The sequence below is a fragment of the Bos mutus genome, chromosome 28 (assembly GCF_027580195.1).
Source record: "Bos mutus isolate GX-2022 chromosome 28, NWIPB_WYAK_1.1, whole genome shotgun sequence".
Lineage (NCBI taxonomy): Eukaryota > Metazoa > Chordata > Mammalia > Artiodactyla > Bovidae > Bos > Bos mutus.
Window position 1 is genome coordinate 41,636,570 of NC_091644.1, and position 24,396 is coordinate 41,660,965.

General features: G+C 43.8%; 2 protein-coding genes across 3 annotated transcripts in view; one reads left to right on the top strand and one right to left on the bottom strand.

Annotated features, from left to right (window-relative positions):
- Positions 1-9,771, bottom strand: part of GNPAT (glyceronephosphate O-acyltransferase) — a 40,663-nt gene extending 30,892 nt beyond the window's left edge. Inside the window, exon 1 of one of the 2 annotated variants that reach the window (XM_005891165.3) lies at positions 9,547-9,771. In XM_005891165.3, the coding sequence (XP_005891227.2) occupies positions 9,547-9,624 (78 nt within the window). In that variant the 5' untranslated portion in view covers positions 9,625-9,771. The remainder of the gene's footprint in view (positions 1-9,546) is intronic. The other variant, XM_005891164.3, reaches the window with a different exon arrangement.
- Positions 9,772-9,859: 88 nt separating this feature from the next.
- FSAF1 (40S small subunit processome assembly factor 1) overlaps positions 9,860-24,396 on the top strand; it is a 32,432-nt gene continuing 17,895 nt past the window's right edge. The window contains exons 1-2 of the mRNA XM_005891166.3: positions 9,860-9,992; positions 14,539-14,882. Of these exons, the coding sequence (XP_005891228.1) occupies positions 9,905-9,992; positions 14,539-14,882 (432 nt within the window). The 5' untranslated portion in view covers positions 9,860-9,904. The remainder of the gene's footprint in view (positions 9,993-14,538; positions 14,883-24,396) is intronic.

Genomic DNA, 24,396 nt, shown 5'->3' on the forward strand with positions numbered 1-24,396 from the left:
AGTCTTCCTCCTCCTAAACCTCCGCACAGTGTGACACCACTCTCAAGCATGCCCTCCTGTCCTTAGCTACAATTCTGAAACGTTCCTACTTTGGTTTTTAATTCTCAATTCTTGTCAAGTAGAAAATTCATCTCATTTCTCTAATTCAGAGATTCTCAACCTGGGGGAAATTTTCTCCCTAAACTACAAATACGTCTTTTTCCCTCCCACTTCCTTTAGTATGTGTTAACCTCTCCAGCCCTCTTCTCCTCACTCCACACAGCATTGAGCACTCTCACCTACTCAACTGCTTTCAAATATTTGTTGCTGAATCCCCTGCACTGTCCTCTCTCTTCTTCAATTTGGCCTTTCCAAAAGTGAATTCGCTTCTCCTCTGAACAATCCTACAACTGATCATTTTCGTGAAATATCAATCAATAACCTCCGTGCCATCTTCACTCCTCTGTTTAGATCATTCTAGACCTCTCCTCCCTCACCCTTTACATCCAATCCATTTCATCCTGTTAACAAGGCCTTTAAGAATCAATCCTGTCTTCTCATTCATGTATAGCCCATGCTCTTTATCACAACAGCTTCCTCACTGGTCTCCCTGCCTGTGTTTTGCCCCTTTGAATCAGTCTTCCATGCCACTACATGCCTTTTTTATTTTCTATTTAGCCGTGCCAGGTCTTAGTTGCAGCATGTGGGATCCAGTTTCCTGGCCAGGGATTGCACCCAGGCCTGCCTGCGTTGGGAACACTGAGTCCCAGCCACTGGAGCAATGGGGAAGGCCCCACTCCACGCCCTTTTTAAAACACAATTCTGGCCAAATTCTGGTTTAAAATATGACTCCCCCCCCCCATCTCCTTCAGAATAAGACCTCAGCCACTCCTGGTGTCATACAAGAACCTCTGAGACCTGGCTTTTCCTTCTCACCACACTCATGGTCCACTTAACAGTGAGTGATTCGATTTCCCCAACACAGTCCATTGCTGACATGCCTCTGGGCCTCTGCACGTGTCCATCGGCCTGGAATGCCCTTCTGTTCCTATCCTTGCTCAGGTATTACTCTTCTGTGAAAACTCTCAAGATCCCCTGATGGAATCACTCTGCCTTCCTCATTAGGACTTCTTTCTACATACAACTATTATGGTATGTATCACATGACATGTGATCATTTGCACATCTGCCTCCCTACTAAAATGCAAGTACCTTGAGGGCGTCTTAGTATTTTGCATCTTTGTATTTCCAACATCTAGCTGTGTTTGGAATATATATATTCTGAATTACAAAGGCCCGTCTAGTCAAGGCTATGGTTTTTCCAGTGGTCATGTATGGATGTGAGAGTTGGACTGTGAAGAAAGCTGAGCGCCGAAGAATTGATGCTTTTGAACTGTGGTATTGGAGAAGATTCTTGAGAGTCCCTTGGACTGCAAGGAGATCCAACCAGTCCATTCTGAAGGAGATCAGCCCTGGGATTTCTTTGGAAGGAATGATGCTAAAGCTGAAACTTCAGTACTTTGGCCACCTCATGCGAAGAGTTGACTCATTGGAAAAGACTCTGATGCTGGGAGGGATTTGGGGCAGGAGAAGGGGACGACAGAGGATGAGATGGCTGGATGGCATCACTGACTCGATGGACGTGAGTCTGAGTGAACTCCGGGAGTTAGTGATGGACAGGGAGGACTGGTGTGCTGCGATTCACGGGGTCGCAAAGAGTCGGACACGACTGAGTGACTGAACTGAACTGAACTGAAGGTAATTAAAAAAAAAATCCAGAATTTTAAACTGAGACCACCATTAGGCACAACAAGAATATAAACAGAAGCAAAAAAGCATTGATGGGGAGCTTAAGTATGAAAGGGTAGCATGTATAACATGTGAAATATGCAAACATGAGCATTTTTATGTTCATATATAAAGAAAATATATGAGGGGAAAATATTGTAACTGTTGGAATTCTGGTGTAAAACTGCAGTCATTGTAACATATCACAGACTCCTGCTGAAGAACCTTAAATCTCACATTTCTCATTAATAAAGTAACAGTATAAGTTATATAGGCTCAGACTGGGTAGAATGCCACAAATTACCATTATAAATGATATAATTTTCAGGGACAAAAAGAGACTTAAGAGACTTCCCATTTAGTGTGGGAAGAGAAAATGATCAGAATCAGCTGGGGAGGTGTGTTTAGGGTTGGGGGGTGCAGAGAGAGAGGACGGGGGAGTGGGGAGAAAGGGAGTCCTCAGAACAAGAATGCACCAGGCAGAGCAGCAGGTATGTGTACTCTGCAAACTTCCAAGATATGTTCACCTACGGTCCTTCCATGGTTCTGTTAACTGCAGGATCAAACTCACACCTCTTAACACTTGACCTGGCTACATAAAGACCTAGTTACCTAAACAAGCTATGACATCCCATGGCTCCTACAGCTTTGTTCAAGTTACCTCCAGGAGCAGCATTCCTTATCAAACATTTGGCACCTGTTATTAACATTCTTGGCATTGTGGTGTATGTCAGGGATGTGAGTTGTGTGACCCAGAGAGCCACAGCTTCTTTTGTTGGTAACCAGGTGCACGGTGGTACCAGTTGTTGAGACAGGGCACTTACAGATGGTCCTCCCCCACTGTTCACCTTGACAGTGCTCAGCCTTCAACCATAGTTTCTGTACACCTCCTCTGTGTACTATTTCTAGATTCTCCTTTAACCTAGGACTGAAACGGTCATCTTCTCCTTTGAGTTTGTAGGGAGTTCTCATTACATTTTCATCTAGAAAACTTCAATAAACTTGTATTTGGTGTTTCCCCTACAAGACTGTGAACTTCTTGTCATGTGTCTTTTAAAAAAAATGTGTTCTTTCTTTTTGGATGTGTTGGGTCTTCGCTGCTGTGAGGGCTTTTCTCTAGTTGCAGTGCACAGGCTTCTCATAGATGTGGCTTCTCCTGTTGTAGAGCACGGGCTCCAGGGTGCACAGGATTTGGTAGTTGTGGCTCCCAGGCTCTCAAGCACAGGCCCAGTAGTTGTGGAGCATTGGCTTAGCTGTTCCACGGCATGTGCGATCTTCCCAGATCAGGGATTGAACCTGTGTCTCCTGCACTGGCAGGCAGGTTCTTTACCACTGAGCCACCAGGGAAGCTCCTTGTCATCTGTCATACATTTTTGTATTTCTAGTCCCTAGTAGGAACCCAATCATTGTTTGTAGAATGTTAACAAATTACTAAATGAAGCCACTTCTTGAGCCCTATTGATGACAGCTCTCCAATATTTAGTCTAAAGCTCAAACTTCTCCCAATCTGGTCTAACTCAATGTCTAATACAGTGGTTTTAACACAGGCTGCATATTAAAATTAACTCAGGGAACTTAAAAAAGGAAATGGCAACCCACTCCAGTACTCTTGCCTGGAGAATCCCATGGAGGGAGGAACCTGGTAGGCTACAGTCCATGGGGTCGCAGACAGTCGGAAACGACTGAGAGACTTCACGACACGACACGACTTAAAAAAAATTCTGATACCCAGGCCCTCCCAAAGATTCCTGATTACTTTGGTCTGTGAATGCTACCTGTGTATCAGAAGTATTTTTGAAAGTACTTTAAATATTTCCAACACGCAGCCAGGGTTGAGTGTTACCGCTCCTTAACTGGCCTTCCCCACGTCTTGCTGGACAAGTATTTACCATCCTAAAATAAATACTCACAGGACCAAAATACAATGAGGAGTCCAAGTCAGAAGACTGAGGTGAAGTGTTTTTCCACTACTGTCTTCCCTATCTTACTTTGTACAGCAAGCCTCTACCTGTATCTCCCTTACAACTGCTCTGGTGGGCCCATTCACTCAACAGTGACTGAGAGCCCCAAATATACCCGGCACTGTTCTACAGGCTAAGAATACAGCCTGAACAAGGCAGACAGGAAATGTGCCCTGAGGGGGCTGACTGTGCCTGCCCTTAAGGAGATAAACAACAAAGAAGCAAGATAGGTTCACGTAGGAAGTCCACCAGGAACATGCTGGTAAAGGTGCATCTATGGGAGAGCCTTGATTTATAGCATGTGCCAGTGTCTGTGGTCTATACCCTCCCACCGTGGCAAGTTTCAAGCTACCAATGCCTGTATGCGTGCTAAGGTGCTTCATCGTATCTGACTCTGTGCGGCCCTACAGACTTATGTGTCATGGGATTCTCTGTCCACGGGATTCTCCAGGCAAGAGTACTGGAGTGGGTTGCCATGCCCTCCTCCAGGGGGTCTTCCCGACCCAGGAATCGAACCTCTGTCTCTTATCTCTCCTGCATTGGCAGGCGGGTCCTTTACCACTAGCGCTACCTGGGAAGCCTCAAGCTACCAACACAACCTTACTAAACACAGAGTTAGGAGGACATGGAAGGAGCCACTGTACTTTAGGATTTCCACCTTACAGTGTGACATAAATAACTTCAAGAGCATAACAGTGAAATTTAGTAAACTAATGAGGAAGTGCTGAGTTGTATTAACTATTTTTAACAGAATTTATTTAATGGAAATTTATATAATAATCTTTAATTTTTAATAACAGCAGTGTTTTAACCATAGGGTTGCAAACTTCATACAAGTTAATGAGCTTTGAAAGTCAGGATAAGACTGTTGTAGCATAACACTGAAGACAGAATATAAAGAAAATAAAACAGTAGCTAATGAAGAGTGATTGGAGAGCTACTTTAGACTGAGTGTGTGGTGGGGGTAAGGTCTCTTTGAGGAGATGATGCTTGAGCTGGGATCTCAATAATAATAATAATAATAATAATAATAAAAGGCCAGCAATGCAAAGTTCTGGGAAAACACAGCATGTTGTACAGAGAGGACTTTAAGTACTCTGAGGAGGGAGCATGCTTACTTCTGAGAAACAGAAGGCCAGTGTGGCTGAATACCAGCGAGCAAGATGAGTCAAATAAGAGACAGAGCAGTTGCCCGACTGTGTAGTCTTGTAGGACACTGTAAAAGGACTAGACTTTTCATTCAGACTCTAATAGGAAGTTCTAACTTGGGTTATGGGTACACCCAGTAATTACCCAGTCCCAGTCTGCTTTTCATCTGTGGTATCACTGGAAGATTCCAAGCAGACCTATGGCTTCAGATACAACCTACTTGCGGATGGCTGTCATATCCATGTATTAAGGCCAGATCATCCTCTTTCACTCTGGTATCATATTTAAATATCATATGAAATATATTTATAGATCATATCATTAGAAATATCATATTTCTAACTGTATTTGGATGTTTCCCCAATACTTTGTGATGTATTAGGTCCATAACAAGATAATTCACAAGTTAAAAATCATGATGTTGCCTCTTACATCTCCAACTCCCCACATCCTAAACTGAAATTACTATTGTATAACCCCAACTAAACCTGTTCCTCTTCCTCTTTCTTATCAGTGAAAGGTGGCATCATCTGTCCAGGTGCCCTATCGCAGAAATCGGGAGTCAGCTTCAGCCTCTTAGCCGCCACATGTAACTATCCCGAGCACCAGACAAACTCACCCATCTCCCTTCTCCACAGACTCACTGCCACTGCCTGACTTCAGGCTTTCATCAATCACTTCCCTGAACTGTGGCAATAGAGTCCTAACTGATCTTCATGCTTCCAGATCAGATTCCTTCCCTAACCAGATTCTAATTCTACAGTCTTTGCTTAAGTAAAAGAGATCATCCACACAAGCATTTGAGAAACCTAGTAGTCTTCTTCACTTTCACTTTTCACTTTCATGCATTGGAGAAGGAAATGGCAACCCACTCCAGTATTCTTGCCTGGAGAATCCCAGGGACAGAGGAGCCTGTTGGGCTGTTGTCTATGGGGTCGAACAGAGTCGGACACGACTGATGTGATTTAGCAGCAGCAGCAGCAGCAGCAGTAGTTCTCTTGGACTTTGAAAAATACAAATCCGATCATCCTTAAATGATGCCCTGTAGGGACTTCCCTGGCGATCTGGGGGTTAAAACTGCACAGGGGGAACAGGTTCAATCCCTAGTCAGGAAACCAAGGTCCCACATGGCGCAGCCAAAAAAATAAACAAATGGTTGCCTCATAAAGTTTAAGATTTATCCTTAAGGACATTTAAACATATAAACTTCCTTTAGGAAATATCCTCTGCCTATCGTTTAGCAGTGCTTCTCAATTCAGTTCAGTTCAGTCGCTCAGTCATGTCTGACTCTTTAGAACCCCATGAATCGCAGCACGCCAGGCCTCCCTGTCCATCACCAACTCCCGGAGTTCACTCAGACTCACGTCCATCAAGCCTGTGATGCCATCCAGCCATCTCATCCTCTGTCGTTCCCTTCTCCTCCTGCCCCCAATCCCTCCCAGCATCAGGGTCTTTTCCAATGAGTCAACTCTTCACATGAGGTGGCCAAAGTACTGGAGTTTCAGCTTTAGCATCATTCCTTCCAAAGAAATCCCAGGGCTGATCTCCTTTAGAATGGACTGGTTGGATCTCCTTGCAGTTGAAGGGACTCTCAAGAGTCTTCTCCAACACCACAGTTCAAAAGCATCAATTCTTCGGTGCTCAGCCTTTTTCACAGTCCAACTCTCACATCCATACATGACCACAGGAAAAACCATAGCCTTGACTAGACGGACCTTTGTTGGCAAAGTTATGTCTCTGCTTTTGAATATGATATCTAGGTTAGTCATAACTTTCCTTCCAAAGGAGTAAGCGTCTTTTAATTTCATGGCTGCAGTCACCATCTGCAGTGATTTTGAAGCCCCAAAAAATAAAGTCTGACATAGTTTCCACTGTTTCCCCATCTATTTCCCATGAAGTGATGGGACCGGATGCCATGATCTTTGTTTTCTGAATGTTGAGTTTTAAGCCAACTTTTTCACTCTCCTGTTTCACTGTTATCAAGAGGCTTTTGAGTTCCTCTTCACTTTCTGCCATAAGGGTGGTGTCATCTGCATATCTGAGGTTAATGATATTTCTCCCGGCAATCTTGATTCCAGCTTGTGTTTCTTCCAGTCCAGCATTTCTCATGATGTACTCTGCATATAAGTTAAATAAGCAGGGTGACAATATACAGCCTTGACGTACTCCTTTTCTTATTGGGAACCAGTCTGTTGTTCCATGTCCAGTTCTAACTGTTGCTTCCTGACCTGCATACAGATTTCTCAAGAGGCAGGTCAGGTGGTCTGGTATTCCCATCTCTTTCAGAATTTTCCTCAGTTTATTGTGATCCACACAGTCAAAGGTTTTGGCATAGTCAATAAAGCAGAAATAGATGTTTTTCTGGAACTCTTGCTTTTTCCATGATCCCGCGGTGCTTCTCATATTCCGTTTATTCTACCCTTGTCTATTTTGGTTCCCCCAAACATGCTAGGATGTGGTTTTCTTACACTGGCATCTAGGGTAGTCTTCCTCTTCCTCATCTACCATTCATATTTTAAAATCTCATTTCAGGTGTCATATTTTCTTAGAAGCCTTCTCCAAGTTCCCAGACAGGTTGGGTGCTCCTCCTTATCCCTCCCACAGCATACTCAGCATACTTCAATCACTGCGCTTATCTCACTTGCCTAGGTACTAAGTTGATTCAGTTGTGTCTGACTCTTCATGACCCCATGGATGAACTGTAACCCACCAGTCCATGGGGTTCTGCAGGCAAGAACATTGGAATGGGCTGTCATGCCCTCCTCCAGGGTATCTTCCTAACCCAGGGATTCAACTCACATCTCTATGTCTCCTGCATTGGCAGGCATGTTCTTTACTACTAACGCCACCTGGGAAGCCCTTATCTCACTTAATTATGATTATTTATTTTCATGATCTCCTGTGAAGTCCCTAAAGGCAAGAGGTGGATCTTTAACTTCCATATCTTGGACACTGTCAATGCTGACTAGAACACTGTAGGTACCTACTACTGCAACATCTGCTGCAATTAGTGGTTTCTAAAACATCTCTTAAGATCAGAGTGTTGCACAATTAAGAGCCTGGCAACGAAATATATAAGGGCGGTCTGAACCAGTAAGAAAAACTTCAGGTTAATAAGAAACTAAAGACTGTAGTCTTAAGAGTAGTGAGGGTTGCTGTCTAGCTTCAAAAGTAGTAACAGTGTACATGCAATTGCTTTAGTTTTTCACGTGAAAAAGTGGACCAAAGTCTTACCTTTGGTGAGCGGAGGAAATAAAAATTCAATTACTTCCTTTAATACACATGCGGAAAATTGCTGTTAATTCATAAACCAGTTTAGGGCTGAAAAAGCTACCTATAGGGAGTCAGAGCTATACAGTAACCCTCTTCACTACATTCCAAGGTTGAAATATTTCACTGAACTATGAAGTGAGGTCAATGAAGAGAGAGGTCAAGTGATAAACCTTAGGAGAGTGGACAATTAGCAGCAATTATAAGTCCAGGCTCTTCACAGCAAGGGAACAGACGTTTTCCCATGTTCCACTGATTTCCCAATTTGAAGGTAGAGGTGGGTTTTGTTGTTGTTGTTGTTCAGTCACTAAGTCATGTCCAATTCTGTGCAACCCCATAGACTAGCCTGCCAGGCTCCTGTGTCCATGCGATTTCCCAGGCAAGAACACTGCAGAGGGTTGCCAATCCTGTCCCTAGGGGATCTTCCAGACCCAGGGATCCAACCCGGGTCACCTGCATTGCAGGTTGATTCTTTATCATATGTACATTCTTTTCTGAAACTGAGTTTCTTGTTTACTTTGCTCTTTCATGTTTTCCCTGTTACCACGTTCCTACATAAATTAACCTTAGATTTAAGCCAGAACATAGATAACATGACTTTAAAATATGCACTTTTATTTCTTCCTATGGTAAATAAAAATTAATTTTTTTTAAAGTCAATTGCCCCAGGGTAGTGCAATATTGAGAGCTACAAATTTCTGCCTCAAAATTTCTTCATGAAACAGTGAGTTACCAACATTCCGTTGGCAAAAAAGTTAAAATCAGGAGAAGGGGTTTAGGCGGTGAAAAGGCCAATTGTAGGGAGGTCGGGTGCCATTAGCTGTCTTTCAAAATGACTTGTGGGAAAAGTACAATGATGGACAGAGACAGAAACACAATAAAAATTTCCAGAAGCTCCAAATCTTCTTAGATTAGAAGTCTTAGAAACTCGATGCACACATACAAGCCAAATACTTTTTCTCCCAGGAATATCACACCTGCAAAAGAGCGGGATGGGGAACCACAGGCTACCTCAGGTTGGGTCAGACCCGCAGGATTCTCCGGTTCGAGAAATCAACCAAAAGGTAGTTCGACACGCCCTCGCTAGAGAGGGAGATTCCCAACTCTACTCCCTCGTTTTTGTGTCAGAGGCTTCCTGAAGGCCCCATGCCTGGTGGAGTGAAAGGGAAGGAACAAGCGGGCAGGAACCATCACCAAGACAAACTTCTAAAAGCATACTGACGTTCACACACACCGAGATACACCGTCGCCCTGGAAACCAAATCAATCACCTAGTCTCTTCTCTGGGGATCTCGGACCCACTCCTTCGGACCTAGGGTCGCAGCCCGGAGGAACCCGGGACCAAGAGAAGCGGGTCCTCTCGCAGCCCCGCCCCGGCCTCGCTCCCCTGGGCGCATACCGAGTAGAGAAGCACGACAGCCCCGGGACTGGTGGAGCCAACGGAGAAACAAGAGTTGGATGAACTGGAATGATCCATGCTGCGGCTGTTGTCCCGGGCGTGGCCTGCGATTCTTTGCTAAGCGGTGGTGGTGGTGCTGCTGTGGGCGGTTCTTCCGCGCGGGGCGGCCCGACCTCGCCTAGGGCGGCAGCACCCTCTACGGCCGCTCCACAGGACCCCGGGCGCCGCCATCTTAACCAGGACGGAAGCCGCGCAGGGACTTGCGGCGCGCCCAGCCCGTCGGAAACCGGAAGCGGACGCCGAGCGGCGGGAGGTCCGCAAGATCTGCCCTGTCTTTCCGCGGCCCGCTGGCCTCACCATGGCTCAGGAGACCCGGTTGGCGATTTCTGGGCCTCCCGGTTCTCAGGCCCTTCTGGACTCTTTGCTCCAGAACCTCTACGACTTTGGTGAGTGCGGGGCCTCGGAGCCCACGTGGAGAGCCGACTTGAGGACCCCGTACCTGGCTGGCCTCAGGCTCCTGGAGCACCCCTCGGCTCGTACAACCTGGTTCAGATAATGGGTCCTGCACCCTCCCCTCGCCTACGACCGGGATTTGTGAGTCTTTCTATGAATCAGATGTCCCAACTCGTTCCTGAGTGTGGGGGCCAACCGGCTTGCTTGTCGAAAGCATTAAGGCTTTCAGACTTAACGAGGAGATGTGCACAGGACCTCATGCTCTGGAAATAGCGTCCTTTCTCACTCCCGACCTCTGGCAAGCCCCTTTCCCCCACGCACCCCCAGATCCGCCTGACCCTCGGGCATTGGTGGCACCTTGTCGCGTTGGGACCCAGTCTTTTAGTGACTTCAGAGAACGGTTTCACATGAAGCTTTTCACGACCTTTCAGCCTTGAGTTGGCTGACTTATGCTCGCCTTCCTTCATCTTGATTGCGGAAAAGGAAACTTATTATTAAAGGCTGGGAACTCCTGGCACTTCAGCAAGGAGCCAGTTCTACACACTCTGAAGAATTTGCCCCAGGGAAGATGACACTCCTTCATGCACCAGAAATCATTAGGCATTAGTGCCGTATAGGTCAAACACATTTCTTCGATTTGTAGTGTGATGTTGCTGTTTTATTTTGGAGTCAGTTGCTCCAAATTCTAAGCTCATTACATAGCTTGGAATAAAAATAATAGCTAAAAAAGCATTGCGGTTTTACCATATACTCCATACTTTACATGTATATACTCATTTAATTATCACAACAATTCTATGAAATAGATATTGTCATTGATACTATTATTACAAGACAAATAGCATTATTGTAGAAATAAGCACTAGAAGTTAAAAAACTTGTAAGTTCACCCAGCTAGTAACTTGAAGAGCTTGGGTTCTAAGCCCCACACTGTCTGTCTCCACCTCCCTCACTTGTATTGACTTGTACTGTGGACAGAGTATCTCTGGGCCTTTGGAAATGTTGGAAGACAGAGAAGACTTAGTCTCTGACCTTGAGAAGTCCTAGAGAAGACTGTATCTGCAGAATCCTAAATATAGTTTGTATTAACACAGGCTGGAACTTACACTTGGAGCTCTGAAGACACGGGCAGTATCTACTTGTTTTTATATCCCTAAAGCCAAAGTTTAGTTGGCTCTTTTTTTAATGTGTGTATTTTATTGAAATATAGTTGACTTACACTGTTTCAGGTGCACAGCAAGGTTATTTATACAAATACACATATTATTTTTTGAAATTATTTTCCATCATAGGTTATTACAAAATATTGACTATAGTTCTATGTGCTATACAGTAAACCTTTGTTGCTTGTGCATATCTATTTTTTAATTAGAAATCTAGCATTCTGTTTATACTAAGTCAAACAAGTGGAATCAAAATGTAATTTTTTTAGTTAGGCAAAAACTCAAGTTTTCTTAAATATATATATTATACATATCTATACAAAAGTTTTTTAGAAGGAAAGAAATGGAGAAATTGGAGAACATAAACTAAATGAAACGGGAGCACTGACTATGAAGTAGAAAAAGTGAAACTAGGTGAAAAGTAAAAGATCATCTATAGTCTTATTGTTTTTAAACATGAGTGCTCATTAGAAACATATCTGGAGCTCTGAAGAAAAAAACTACCTGAGCATTTGTATTTTTCAAAAAAATTCAAGATAATTCTGATATGCATCTGGATTTTAAAAAGTGATTACAGGTTTTTCTACTAGATCCTAGTTTTGGTGATACAGAGTTCTATTATTTTTCTGTTGACCAATCATGATACAATAGTGTTAAGTGAGTAGTAGTTACATAATTACAAAGTAAAAGATGTTTATCAGTTTTCACAGTCAATAGCCAGACAAAAAGTAAAAGATAATTACAATTGCAAGTCGTAATGGGAACATGATTAACAATATAAAATAATTACATAGAATTTAGGGGGGATCAAGTAGAGTGATGTGATAAGTGGAAGTGCATACATGCACATTTTTCACCCACCCAGTGTCTTTTGGTTGGTGCATTTAATCCATTTACATCGAAGGATCTATATGTATGATCATATTATTTTATTACTGTATATAATATAATAATATCCTCCTATATTATTACCATTGTCTTAATTGTATAGGTCTTTCCCTTTTCTTGTGTTTCCTGCCGAAAGTTCATTTAGCATTTGTTGTAAAGCTGGTTCCATAGTGCTGAATTCTCTTACCTTTTACTTGTCTGGAAAGCTTTTAATTTCTCCATCATATCTGAAGGAGAGTCTTACTGGATAGAGTATTCTTGGTTGTAGGCTCTTCTCTTTCATCACTTTAAATATGTCATGCCATTCCCTTCTGGCTTGTAGAGTTTCTGTTGAGAAATCAGCTTATAGCCTGATGGCAGTTCCCTTGTATATTATTTGTCATTTTTATTATGACAAAATGGGGTTGCAAAGAGTCAAACACAACTGAGCAACTGTCTCTTACTCAAGCTTTTGTTGATAGGAGGGACTAGGTCTGGCTCTGATGGGCAGGGCCTTGCTCAGTAAAGCTTTGATCCAATTGTCTACTGATGGGTGGGGTTGCACTGCCTCCCTGGTAGTTGGCCTGAGGCATCCCAGCCCTGGGGTCTGAGGGCTCTACTGTAGGGTTAATGGCAAACTCCAGGAGGGTTTACTCTAAGGGAGACTTTCCAGTGCCCCCGTCCCTGTGGTGAGCCCCTGCCAACCCACACCTCCCGAGGAGGCCCTCCCACACTAGCAGGTACTTTAGGTTCAGTATGCTTTGAAGTCATTGCTCCTCTCCTCTGGGTCTTGGTATGTACAAAATTTTGTTTGTGACCTCCAAAGACTGGAGTCTCTGTTTCTTTCAGTCCTTTGGAAGGCCTGTAATCAAATCCCACTGGCCCTCAAGGCCAGATTCCCTGGGGATTCCAAGTTCTTGTGTTATATCCTCAGGCTGGGAAGCCTGACGTGGGGTTCAGAACCTTCACAGCAGTGTGAGAACTTCTTTGGTTTTATTGTTCTCCAGTCTGTGGGTCACCCACCCAGCGGGTATGGGTTTTGATTTTATTGTGTTTGCACCCCTCCTACATCTGGCTGTGGCTTCTTCTTTGTCTTTGGACATGGGGTGTCTTTTTTTTTTTGGTGAGTTCCAGCATCTTCCTGTCAATGATTGTTCAACAGCTAGTTGCAATTTTGGTACTCTTGCAGGAGGAGATGAGCATACATCCTTCTACTCCACATCTTGACCAAGGTTTTCTCATCGACTCTAAATACATATATTTTCTTATTAAAAGTTTGTATTTTAAATTTAAGTTTTGGCTGCACTGGGTCTTCAATGCTGCACCTACCTGGGCTTTTCTCTAGTTGCGGTGAGCATGAGCAAGAGCTCTTCTCTAGTGGTGGTGCTCTGGCTTCTCCTTGTGGGGACTTCTCTTGTTGCAGAACACAGGCTCTAGATGCACAGGCGTCAGTAGTCGCAGTTTGTGGGCTCAGTCGTTGTGGCCCACAAGCTTAGTTGCCCCACAGCATGTGGAATCTTCCAGAAGCAGGTATCAAGTATGTGTCCCCTACATTGCAAGGTGCATTCTTTACCACTGACCACTGGGGTCGGGTCCAGTGGTAAAGAAGTCTGATACACATTTACTGAATAAAAATCTGAGAAAATACAAACAAGCATAAATACTCAGCTAATATTTAGAGAGCCCTGTGATATTCATACTGTCAGTCAGTAGTGAGGCCTAGAGTTCTTGTCCGAACCTTCAGGTGACTGGTCAGAGTTTAAACAGTTAAAATAAAGGGGAGGTATATTAGTTGCAAATAAAGGGATTCAAATTTAGCTAATTGTCTTAGGTTGATCTTGGGCTTCCCTGGTGGCTCAGATGGTAAAGAATCTGCCTGCAATGCAAGAGACCGGATTTGATCCCTGGGTCAGGAAGATCCCCTACAGAAGGAAATGACTGCCCACTCCAGTGTTCTTGCCTGAAAATTCCACAGACAGAGGAGTCCATGGTGTCACAAAGAGTCGGACACAACTGAGCGGCTTTCACTTTTTCACTTTCAAAGCCTTTCAAATTAAGCTAGTTGTCTTAGATTCATTTTAGTTTATAACCATGAAAGGAAATAGGAAGACTATGGTACCCACCTGTAACCCTAGAGAGTGTTAAAAAGAAGCAGTGGTGGATGTACTTACATTTTTGGTACAGACTGTGAGCCAGCTAGGATTACCAGTTCCTGGGGTGTTGTCATGATGACACTTTTAGTCAGGACCAAGGTAAGGACTAGGTAATTGTACTAAGAGTCAAAGACATGAATGTAATTACCTTGGGAAAAGATGACTAAGTGCTTTGGAGTCTCTGAATTGTGCAGATATTGAATACGACCCTCCGAAGAAAAACAAATATCTTCTTTGTGTGTATTTCTGGGTGTTTGTAAACTGTGACATATGGACGTGTGCATTCATATGATTTGATATTGGTGACAGCTGAAGCACAAAATATTTATTTTTCCTTTTTGTGTTCAAACAAACAGGAGAGACAGAAGATGAAACAGAAGAGAAAAGAGTCAGAAAAAAGAGAGAGAAGAAGAGAGGTACGGGGACCCTGGCATCCTTGGCAACAGAGCCAGCTCCCCAACCCGAATCTCTTGTCAGAGGCCAGAGGAAGAATGCTGCCAGCTTCTTCCAGGAGCTCCAGGAAGAGCTGCAGGGCGCTCCTGCTGTGACCCCCAGTGGTTCTCCTGTAGGACCTGTAGTCTCTGGAGCTGCAGCAGCCTGCTCTCCCCCAAGGAACGACAGGGAGCTGGTAGAAGTGGTACAGTTTCACAGCCGAAGTAAAAAAAGAAAACAGAAGCCAGATCAAGACGAGAACACAAAGGTAATGAATTGGCTCATATGGTGAAAACCCTGATGTTGTCCTGCCACAGTTCTAGGCACTGGGATGTAGCAGTGAACAAAACAGGCAAAAACTGCCCTTCTCTCAAGGAACTTCCATTCTGATGGGAAGCAGAGGGATTCTGCTGAGCAGCAGTCTCAGGCTGCATTTGTAACTCTGGCCCAGAATTCAGTCCACGAGAGAGGTGTGGTTGCTTATCCAAACTTTTTCACAAGTTTTTGTCAAGGTCATTGCAGAAATCCAGATGTTTACATTTCTGTTGCTTTCCGCATGTCCTATAAACTTTTGTCTGTCAGCAAAAGAAAAAGAGGATTATCTTAGTTTCTTGGGGCTCCTGTAGGGAAATTAATTCTCTCACAGTTCTGGAGGCCCAAAATCCAAATTATGGTGTTGGCTGGGCCCTACTCCCTTCTTCAGAGGGTGAGTTCTTCCTCGCTTCTTCCATCTTCTGACAGTTACAGAACTCTGAACTCTGTCTGTACATGGCCTTCTTCCTGGTGCCTGAGTCTCAAATCTCTTGCCTTTCTTTTAGAACGACACCCATCATTGGATGTGTTGTTGTTCAGTCGCTAAGTCGTGTTCAGCTCTTTACGCAGTGGACTGCAGCATGACAGGCTCCTCTGTTATCCATTATCTCTTGGAGTTGGCTCAGAGTCATGTCCATTGAGTTGGTGATGCTATCTAAACATCTCATTCTCTGCTGTCTCCTTCTTTTGCCTTCAGTCTTTTTGAGCATTAGAGTCTTTTCCAAGAAAAATCAGCTCTTCGCATCAGGTGGTCCAAGTATTGGAGCTTCAGCTTCAGCGTCAGTCCTTCCAGTGAATATTCAGGGTTGATTTCCTTTAAGATTGACTGGTTTGATCTCTTTGCTGTCCAAGGGACTCTCCAGAGTCTTCTCCAGCACCACAGTTTGAAAGCATCAATTTTTCGGTGCTCAGCCTTCTTTACAGTCCATCTCTCACATCAATACATGACCGCTGGAAAAAAACGTAGCTTTGACTAAACAGACCTTTGTTAGGCAAAATGATGTCTCTGCTTTTTAATACATCATTGGATGTAGGGCCACCCTAAATCTGGGATGGATCTCATCATGAAATCCTTAACTTGATAACGCTACAGAGATTCTTTTTCCAGAGAAGGTCACATTCACAGATTCCTGGCATTAGTGCATGGTCATATCTGTTTGAAGACCATGTTTCAATCCACTGCAAAGACAGCTAGGCTTGCATATTCTTGATGAACGTGTGAACACAGGCTAGGATGTAGCCATATCTCCTTTGATCCTAGGTCAGCTTTCCAATTCTTATAGTATCCAAGTACTGGGGCAATGGGAATTCTTACAGGCACATAAGAAATGGATTCTTTTGGCCCTTGTAGCCAGAGCTCCCAAGCTGGCCAACCAGGGAGCTTCCAAAGACTGGTATTCTTTACCATAGGGTACTACAGTGGGCCAGACAAATATTAGTATTTTCTGTGTGTGCCATGATATGAAGAAGGTTGGAGAACAGTGCTGTGAAATACAGTACTGCCTTTGGGGAATTTAACTGACACTAAGCACCTAGATACCCTCGTTTCCTGGAATGTCTCGGTCTTTAGTTTCCTCTTATATCGACTTGTGTTCATCCTTCTGGAATAGAGTTTTATTTTGTTTTTTCTAATTTTTTTTTCTAATTTAAGAACAAAATTTAAAAATTAAAAAAAAACAAAATGTTTTTTCTAATTTTAAAACAAAACAATTTTGTTTTGTCCTTTCTAGGACAAAAAAAGTTGTCATTGAATGAGTCTGTATCTCCCTGTCTCTTAATAATAGAACACGTACAGCGGCCTTTTCCTTTCTGCTCTACAGAATCCCCTTTTCACTGTAGTTGGCTTTTCTCAGGAACCTCAGCTCGTTTTACCTGTGGATGTGGACCTTTGCGTTCCTTTGTTTATCCTGGGCTGTGCTGAGTCTTCGTTGCCGCGAGGGCTCTTCTCTACAGTGGTGGGTGGGGCTGTCCTCCAGCTGCGCTGTGTGGGCTTCTCGTTGCCGTGGATTCTCCTGTCGCAGAGCACGTGAGCTTCAGTAGTTGTGGTGCACGGGCTTAGTTGCCCTGCGACGTGTGGGATCTTCCTGGACCAGGGACTGAACCGGGGTCCCCTGCGTTGGCAGGTGGATTCGTAACCACTGAACAAGCAGGGAAGTCCTCGTTTTACATTTTGGACTTCCTCATCTTGATGAAATTTTTTAGCTTTTCTTGGTGTTCTGCCCTTTTCTTCTTTTAAAAATTTATCTTCTGAAGATGTAAATGTGTCTGGCTAAGGAGACAGTATGTGAACACAATGAAAATACATATGCCCATAAAAAGACTTTAGAATGTTGATATTCAATATATAAATAACTGCAAATTAATATAGTGCTAGTCATTATGGCATATCCTGGGTATAAGGCACACCAGGCAAAGGCCAGTTCTTTGGAGTAATTAGGACACATAATACTATGCTAAGAGTTTGCAGAACATGGGAAAATGTACATGTTGTGGCTCCTGCTCTCTGAAAACTTACAAGTCACCATCAGACAGTCAAACAGACATGGAAACAGACATGATAAAATAATGGTGGCTTCCACTGACCAGTCACAGGAACAGCTGGTCATCTTTGAAGTATTCCGTTTGTTTTTTATTCCTGTTTTCCTTTTATTTCTCCATTTATGTGGTCCCCCCCACTAGTTGATTCTCCATGTGAGTTCCTGTTGCCGTCTGTTGTCTGAAGTACTCTTGTGAACACAAGAGGTACTGGCAAGTAAGTGACCCCCTTTCCCCAGAATTTAGGTTGTGCCATCAAAAATGATCCAACTACACAGTGTATTGAAACAGATATTCTTGGGTGTGATATGGTGATTTATAATAAGAAATATCACATTAAACATAGCCCCTGTTTCTAGCATAGAACTCCTAAAACTCTTAGAATTTCTTCAAAGATGAGAGAAATAAAGGTGTCTTTTCTGTTAGTGAAGTGACTTGGAAAGCATCCTTGAGTGGGAACTAGTTGCCAGGAGAACCAACCTTGTGATTAGAGGACTGGATAGTTCAGTCCTATCTCCTGACCTCTGGAGAGGGCAGTCAGTCAGTCAGTTCAGTTGCTCAGTCGTGTCTGACTCTTTACAACCCCATGAATCGCAGCACGCCAGGTTCCCTGTCCATCACCAACTCCCGGAGTTTACCCAAACTCATGTCCATCAAGTCGGTGATGCCATCCAGCCATCTCATCCTCTGTCGTCCCTTTCTCCTCCTGCCCCCAATCCCTCCCAGCATCAGGGTCTTTTCACTGAGTCAACCCTTCGCATGAGGTGGCCAAAGTACTGGAGTTTCAGCTTTAGCATCAGTACTTCCAATGAACACCCAGGACTGATCTCCTTTAGGATAGACTGGTTGGATCTCCTTGTAGTCCAAGGGACTCTCAAGTCTTCTCCAACACCACCGTTCAAAAGCATCAATTCTTCGGCGCTCAGCTTTCTTCACAGTCCAGCTCTCGCATCCATACATGACTACTGGAAAAACCATAGCCTTGACCTAACGGACCTTTGTTGGCAAAATAATGTCTCTGGTTTTTAAAATGCTATCTAGGTTGGTCATAACTTTCCTTCCAAGAAGTAAGTATCTTTTAATTTCATGGCTGCAATCACCATCTGCAGTGATTTTGGAGCCCAAAAAAATCAAGTCTGGCACTGTTTCCGCTGTTTCCTGATCTGTTCCCATGAAGTGTTTGGACCAGATGCCATGATCTTCGTTTTCTGAATGTTGAGCTTTAAGCCAACTTTTTCACTCTCCTCTTTCACTTTGATCAAGAGGCTTTTTAGTTCCTCTTCACTTTCTGCCATAAGGATGGTGTCATCTGCATATCTGAGGTGATTGATACTTCTCCCGGCAGTCTTGATTCCAGCTTATGCTTCTTCCAGCCCAGCATTTCTCATGATGTACTCTGTATATAAGTTAAATAAGCAGGGTGACAATATACAGCCTTGATGTACTCCTTTTCCTATTTGGAACCAGTCTGTTGTTCCATGTCCAGTTCTAACTGTTGCTTCCTAACCTGCATACAAATTTCTCAAGAGGCAGGTCAGGTGGTCTGGTATTCCCATCTCTTTCAGAATTTTCCACAGTTTATTGTGATCCACACAGTCAAAGGCTTTGGCGTAGTCAATAAAGCAGAAATAGATGTTTTTCTGGAACTCTCTTGCTTTTTCGATGATCCAGCAAATGTTGGCAATTTGGTCTCTGGTTCCTCTGCCTTTTCTAAAACCAACTTGAACATCTGAAAGTTCATGGTTCACATATTGCTGAAGCCTGGCTTGGAGAATTTTGAACATTACTAGCATGTGAGATGAATGCAATTGTGTGGTAGTTTGAGCATTCTTTGGCATTGCCTTTCTTTGGGATTGGAATGAAAACTGACCTTTTCCAGTCCTGTGGCCACTGCTGAGTTTCCCAAATTTGCTGGCATATTGAGTGCAGCACTTTCACAGCATCATCTTTCAGGATTTGGAAGAGCTCAACTGGAATTCCATCACCTGCACTAGCTTTGTTCATAGTGATGCTTTCTAAGGCCCACTTGACTTCACATTCCGGGATGTCTGGCTCTAGATAAGTGATCACACCATCATGATTATCTGGGTCGTGAAGCTCTCTTTTGTACAGTTCTTCTGTGTATTCTTGCCACCTCTTCTTAATATCTTCTGCTTCTGTTAGGTCCATACCATTTCTGTCCTTTATTGAGTCCATCTTTGCATGAAATGTTCCCTTGGTATCTCTAATTTTCTTGAAGAGATCTTTAGTCTTTCCCATTCTGTTGTTTTCCTCTATTTCTTTCATTGATCACCGAGGAAGGCTTTCTTATCTCTCCTTGCTATTCTTTGGAACTCTGCATTCAGATGCTTATATCTTTCCTTTCTCCTTTGCTTTTGGCTTCGCTTCTTTTCACAGCTGGAAAGGGCAGATGTACTCAATTATGCCTGTGTGAGGAAACCTTTGAAACTCCACAGAGGAGCGGTTTGGTTTGGAGAGCTTCTGGGTTGGTGAGCATGTGGAGGTGCTGCAAGAGTGGGGCCCAGAGAGGGGGTGCAGGGTCCTCTCTGCTTCCCACATGCCTTGCCCTCTGCATGTCCTCCATCTGACTGTTCCCGAGTTACAACCTTTTAGAATAAACTGGTGATCTAGGAAGTAAACGGGTTTTTTGAGTTCCATGAGCCACTTGAGCAAATTAGTTGAACACAAGAAGGGGCTCAGGAGAACTTGCAGTCTGTAGGTGGTGGGTCAGATGTGCTACATGTAACAATCTGGGCTTGTAGCTGGTCTGAAGTGGGGATGGTATTGTCAGACTGAGCCCTTTGCCTGTGGAATCTGTGTTGTCTCCGGTACGTAGTGTCGGAATTGCACTGAGCTGTGAACACACAGCCGTGTGTTCTGTGTGTGTATTCTAATCTACAGTACACGCTTTATTGTACACTGGCTCCCACACGTGAAGCAACCTTCTTCCCTACATTGGAGTTGGTGATCAGAACCCCTTTTAATGGACTCATCTGGGAACTTGGCCACCATTGGTCAGAGAAGGCAATGGCACCCCACTCCAGTACTCTTGCCTGGAAAATCCCATGAGTGGAGGAGCCTGGTAGGCTGTAGTCCATGGGGTCGAGAAGAGTCTGACACGACTGAGCGACTTCACTTTCACTTTTCACTTTCATGCATTGGAGAAGGAAATGGCAACCCAGTCCAGTATTCTTGCCTGGAGAATCCCAGGGACGGGGGAGCCTGGTGGGCTGCCGTCTATGGGGTCGCACAGAGTCGGACACGACTGAAGCAACTTAGCAGCAACAGCAGCAGCCACCATTTGTATATTTAACCCATTCCAGATATCTGACCTGTAAGTAAACTTCCTGATCATGTCCCATTTGTAAAGTTCTGATTACAAAAGTAATTTGATAAGAAATAGTAGGTCAGAGGTCACCTTTACATTGATTTGTTCATTCATTTATTCCGTAAGTAATTGGGTACCTACTATTTGCCAGACCCAGGAGATGCCACAGTAAACAAGATAATAGTCCTCGGCTTTCATGGAGTATATTGTTTGTTAGTGCAGTCAGGCAAACCCTGCATAAATTAATAATATACTTTAAAAGTGTTTTAAACACTCTGAAGGAAAGATGCAGGGTCCTGAGAGTAACAGGCAGAACCTCCATTGGAGTAGGTGGTTGGAAGTGTCCGAGGAGGTGACTCTAGGCTGACACTGTGTTGAAGGGTGCCAGGGATGGGAGAGAAGAGAGCAGTGTAGGCAGAAGATGGCTCTGCTGATGTCCTGAGCTGTATTGAGGTCTGTAAGGTTCTAGGAGCTGGGAGACTAGCAGGAGGAGGACAGTGGGGAGAAGGTGTGAGCTGGTGGAGAGACAGGCTGGGGCCAGACACACCAGGCCCCAGAGGCTTGGGGCCTTCAGATTTAAAGTGCATGGAGAACCACATGGAAGAATTTAAGCAGGGGCGTGAAGTGATCTGATTTATATTTTAAAAGATTGCTGTGTCTCCTGCATGGTAAATGGATTATAGGTAAAGCAGTAGCCAGAGGCATGAGGGGACTGGGTGAGGTGTTTACTGCAGGGTCCAGGATCAAAATGGGGTGGCCTAGACTTCTGATTTGAGAGTGGAGTGGATGAGCCCACTCTTTAATGAGTGAAAGGCTGCCTGTGAGGAAGAAAGTTCCTATGCTCTTAAGAAAGGGTCAGGTGTAGCTTAAATGATCCAAGTATTATTCAGCTGTCAGGGCTGTATCTGATAAGCCTATTTCTCCACCCTTAACGCGGGTCCATCTCATGAACCTTAGCCTCCTCTGTGGCCTCTGTAGAAAAGAGACAAGAAAGACATAGTAAAAACAATAGAGCAGTGTACCGTAGATCAGAAGGAACGCGTGGATCCTATGGCATGGGCTGTTGGTACACATAGACTGCTTCTGAGCATGTAATGCATTGCTGAGTAAAGATTTGCCAGTATTTCCTGAAAGCTTACTGTGTATATTTGTTGCTCAGTCATGTCGAACTCATTGCAGTCCCATGACTGTAGCCCACCAGGCTCCTCTGTCTATGGGATTCTCCAGGCAAGATACTGGAGTGGGTAGTCATTCCCTTCTCCAGGGGCTCTTCATGACCCAGGGATCGAACCCAGGTCTCCCACATTGCAGGAGATTCTTTACCATCTAAGTCCCTAGGGAAGCCCCATTTCCTGAGTGGTTGCTGTGTACTAAAAGTGATTATTTATGTTCCTTAACTAGTTCAGTATTTCATTGAATCTTCACAATTCATGTGACCTGTTTTCCTTTTGCAGAGGGGATTGATGCCTAGAGAGATTTAATGATTTGCTTGCATATAAACAGTCACCCTACCATCCCATATAAACAACTCTAATACCCTAGAGCTTTGGAAAGCACAAGTTTAGGTGTTTTTTTTTTTTTTGTATGTTTGGTACAGATTTATTTGGCAGCAAAACTGACCTGAACTGATGTGAGGCTTAAGAGTTACTTTTGTTGGTTCCATTTGACATAAATATTTATAGGCGTTGCTACAGAAATGTGACTGTGCTTAATTATGAGCTGCTGTCTTAGATCCCACTGGAAATAGTAAACAATATCCCATTGTGTACCATTGAATGTGAAAGATTACAGAGATCTCTTCAAGAAAGTTAGAGATACAAAGGGAACATTTCATGCAAAGATGGGCAAAATAAAGGACGGAAATGTACACAGTATTCAGTATATTCACAATATTTCCTTCTGAGTTTTCTTAGGATTCCAGATGAAGGGTTGTGGATATGAAAAAAGTGCTCAAGTTCTGACCCTAGGCTTTCTGGCTTAAAAGCTGTTTGCCTAACTACGACACTAGTGAGAGGAGTGTAGGTTAGTTAGGCTGTTTGTCCCTTGAGGAACACGAGTGCACTGCGCCAGAAGTGTCATTAGCCCTACAGACATTCTGTCCGGTTATTGCCCCCGCTTCTTACTGCCCTCATAGTCTCTGTAGTATGCCAGCCTGCGTGCATGCTCAGTTGCTGCAGTCATGTCCGACTCTTTGCAACCTTGTGGACTATAGCCTGCCAAGCTCTTCTGTTCATGGGATTCTCCAGGCAAGAATATTGGATTGGGTTGCCATGCCCTCCTCTAGGGGATTTTCCTGACCCAGGGATCAAACCGTAGTCGTCTCTGTCTCCTGTGTTGCAGGATGATTCTCTTTCTGCTGAGCCACCTGGGAAGCCTGCAGTATTCCAGGGCTACCTTGAGCATCACCCTTCAGCTGTACCAAGTCCCCTGCTCTTTAGTGGATCCAGTCAGAGAGGTATTAGGAAGAAACTAATCTAGTTGAAATAATAATTTTTTGAATTAATTTATTTTAATTGGAGGCTGATTACAATATTGTGGTTTTTGCCATACATTGACATGAATCAGCCGTGGGTGTACACGTGTTCCCCATCCTGAACCCGTTCTCACCTCCCTCCCCACGCCCTCCCTCTGGGTTGTCCCAGTGCACCGGCTTTGAGTGCCCTGTTTCATGCATCCAACGTGGATTGGTCATCTGTTTCATGTATGGTAATATACATGTTTCAGTGCTATTCTCTCAAATCATTGCACCCTTGCCTTCTCCCCAAGAGTCCAAAAGTCTGTTTTTTATATCTGTGTCTGTTTTGCTGCCTCGCATATAGGGTCGTCGTTACCATCTTTCTAAATTCCATATATTTGCGTTAATATACAGTATTGGCGTTTCTCTTTCTGACTTACTTCACTCTGTATAATATGCTCCAGTTTCATCCACATCATTAGAACTGATTCAAATGCGTTCTTTTTTTAATAGCTGAGTAATATTCCCTTCTGTATATGTACCACAACTTTCTTATCCACTCATCTGCCAATGGACATCTAGGTTCCTTCCATGTCCTGGCTATTATAAACAGTGCTGCAATGAACATTGGGGTACATGTGTCTCTTTCAATTCTGGTTTCCTCAGTGTGTATGCCCAGCAGTGGGATTGCTGGGTCATTTGGCAGTTCTATTTCCAGGTTTTAAGGAATCTCCACACTGTTCTCCATAGTGGCTGTACTAGTTTGCATTCCTACCAACAGTGTAAGAGGGTTCCCTTTTCTCCACACCCTCTCCAGCATTTATTGCTTGTAGACTTTTGGATGGCAGCCATTGTGACTGGCGTGAGATGGTACCTCATTGTGGTTTTGATTTGCATTTCTCTGATCATGAGTGATGTTGAGCATCTTTTCATGTGTTTGTTAGCCATCTGTATGTCTTCTTGGAGAAATGTCTGTTTAGTTCTTTGGCCCATTTTTTGATTGGGTCATTTATTTTTCTGGTATTGAGCTGCATGAGCTGCTTGTATATTTTTGAGATTAATTCTTTGTCAGTTGCTTCATTTGCAGTGATTTTCTCCCATTCTGAAGGCTGTCTTTTCACCTTGCTTATAGTTTCCTTCATTGTGCAAAAG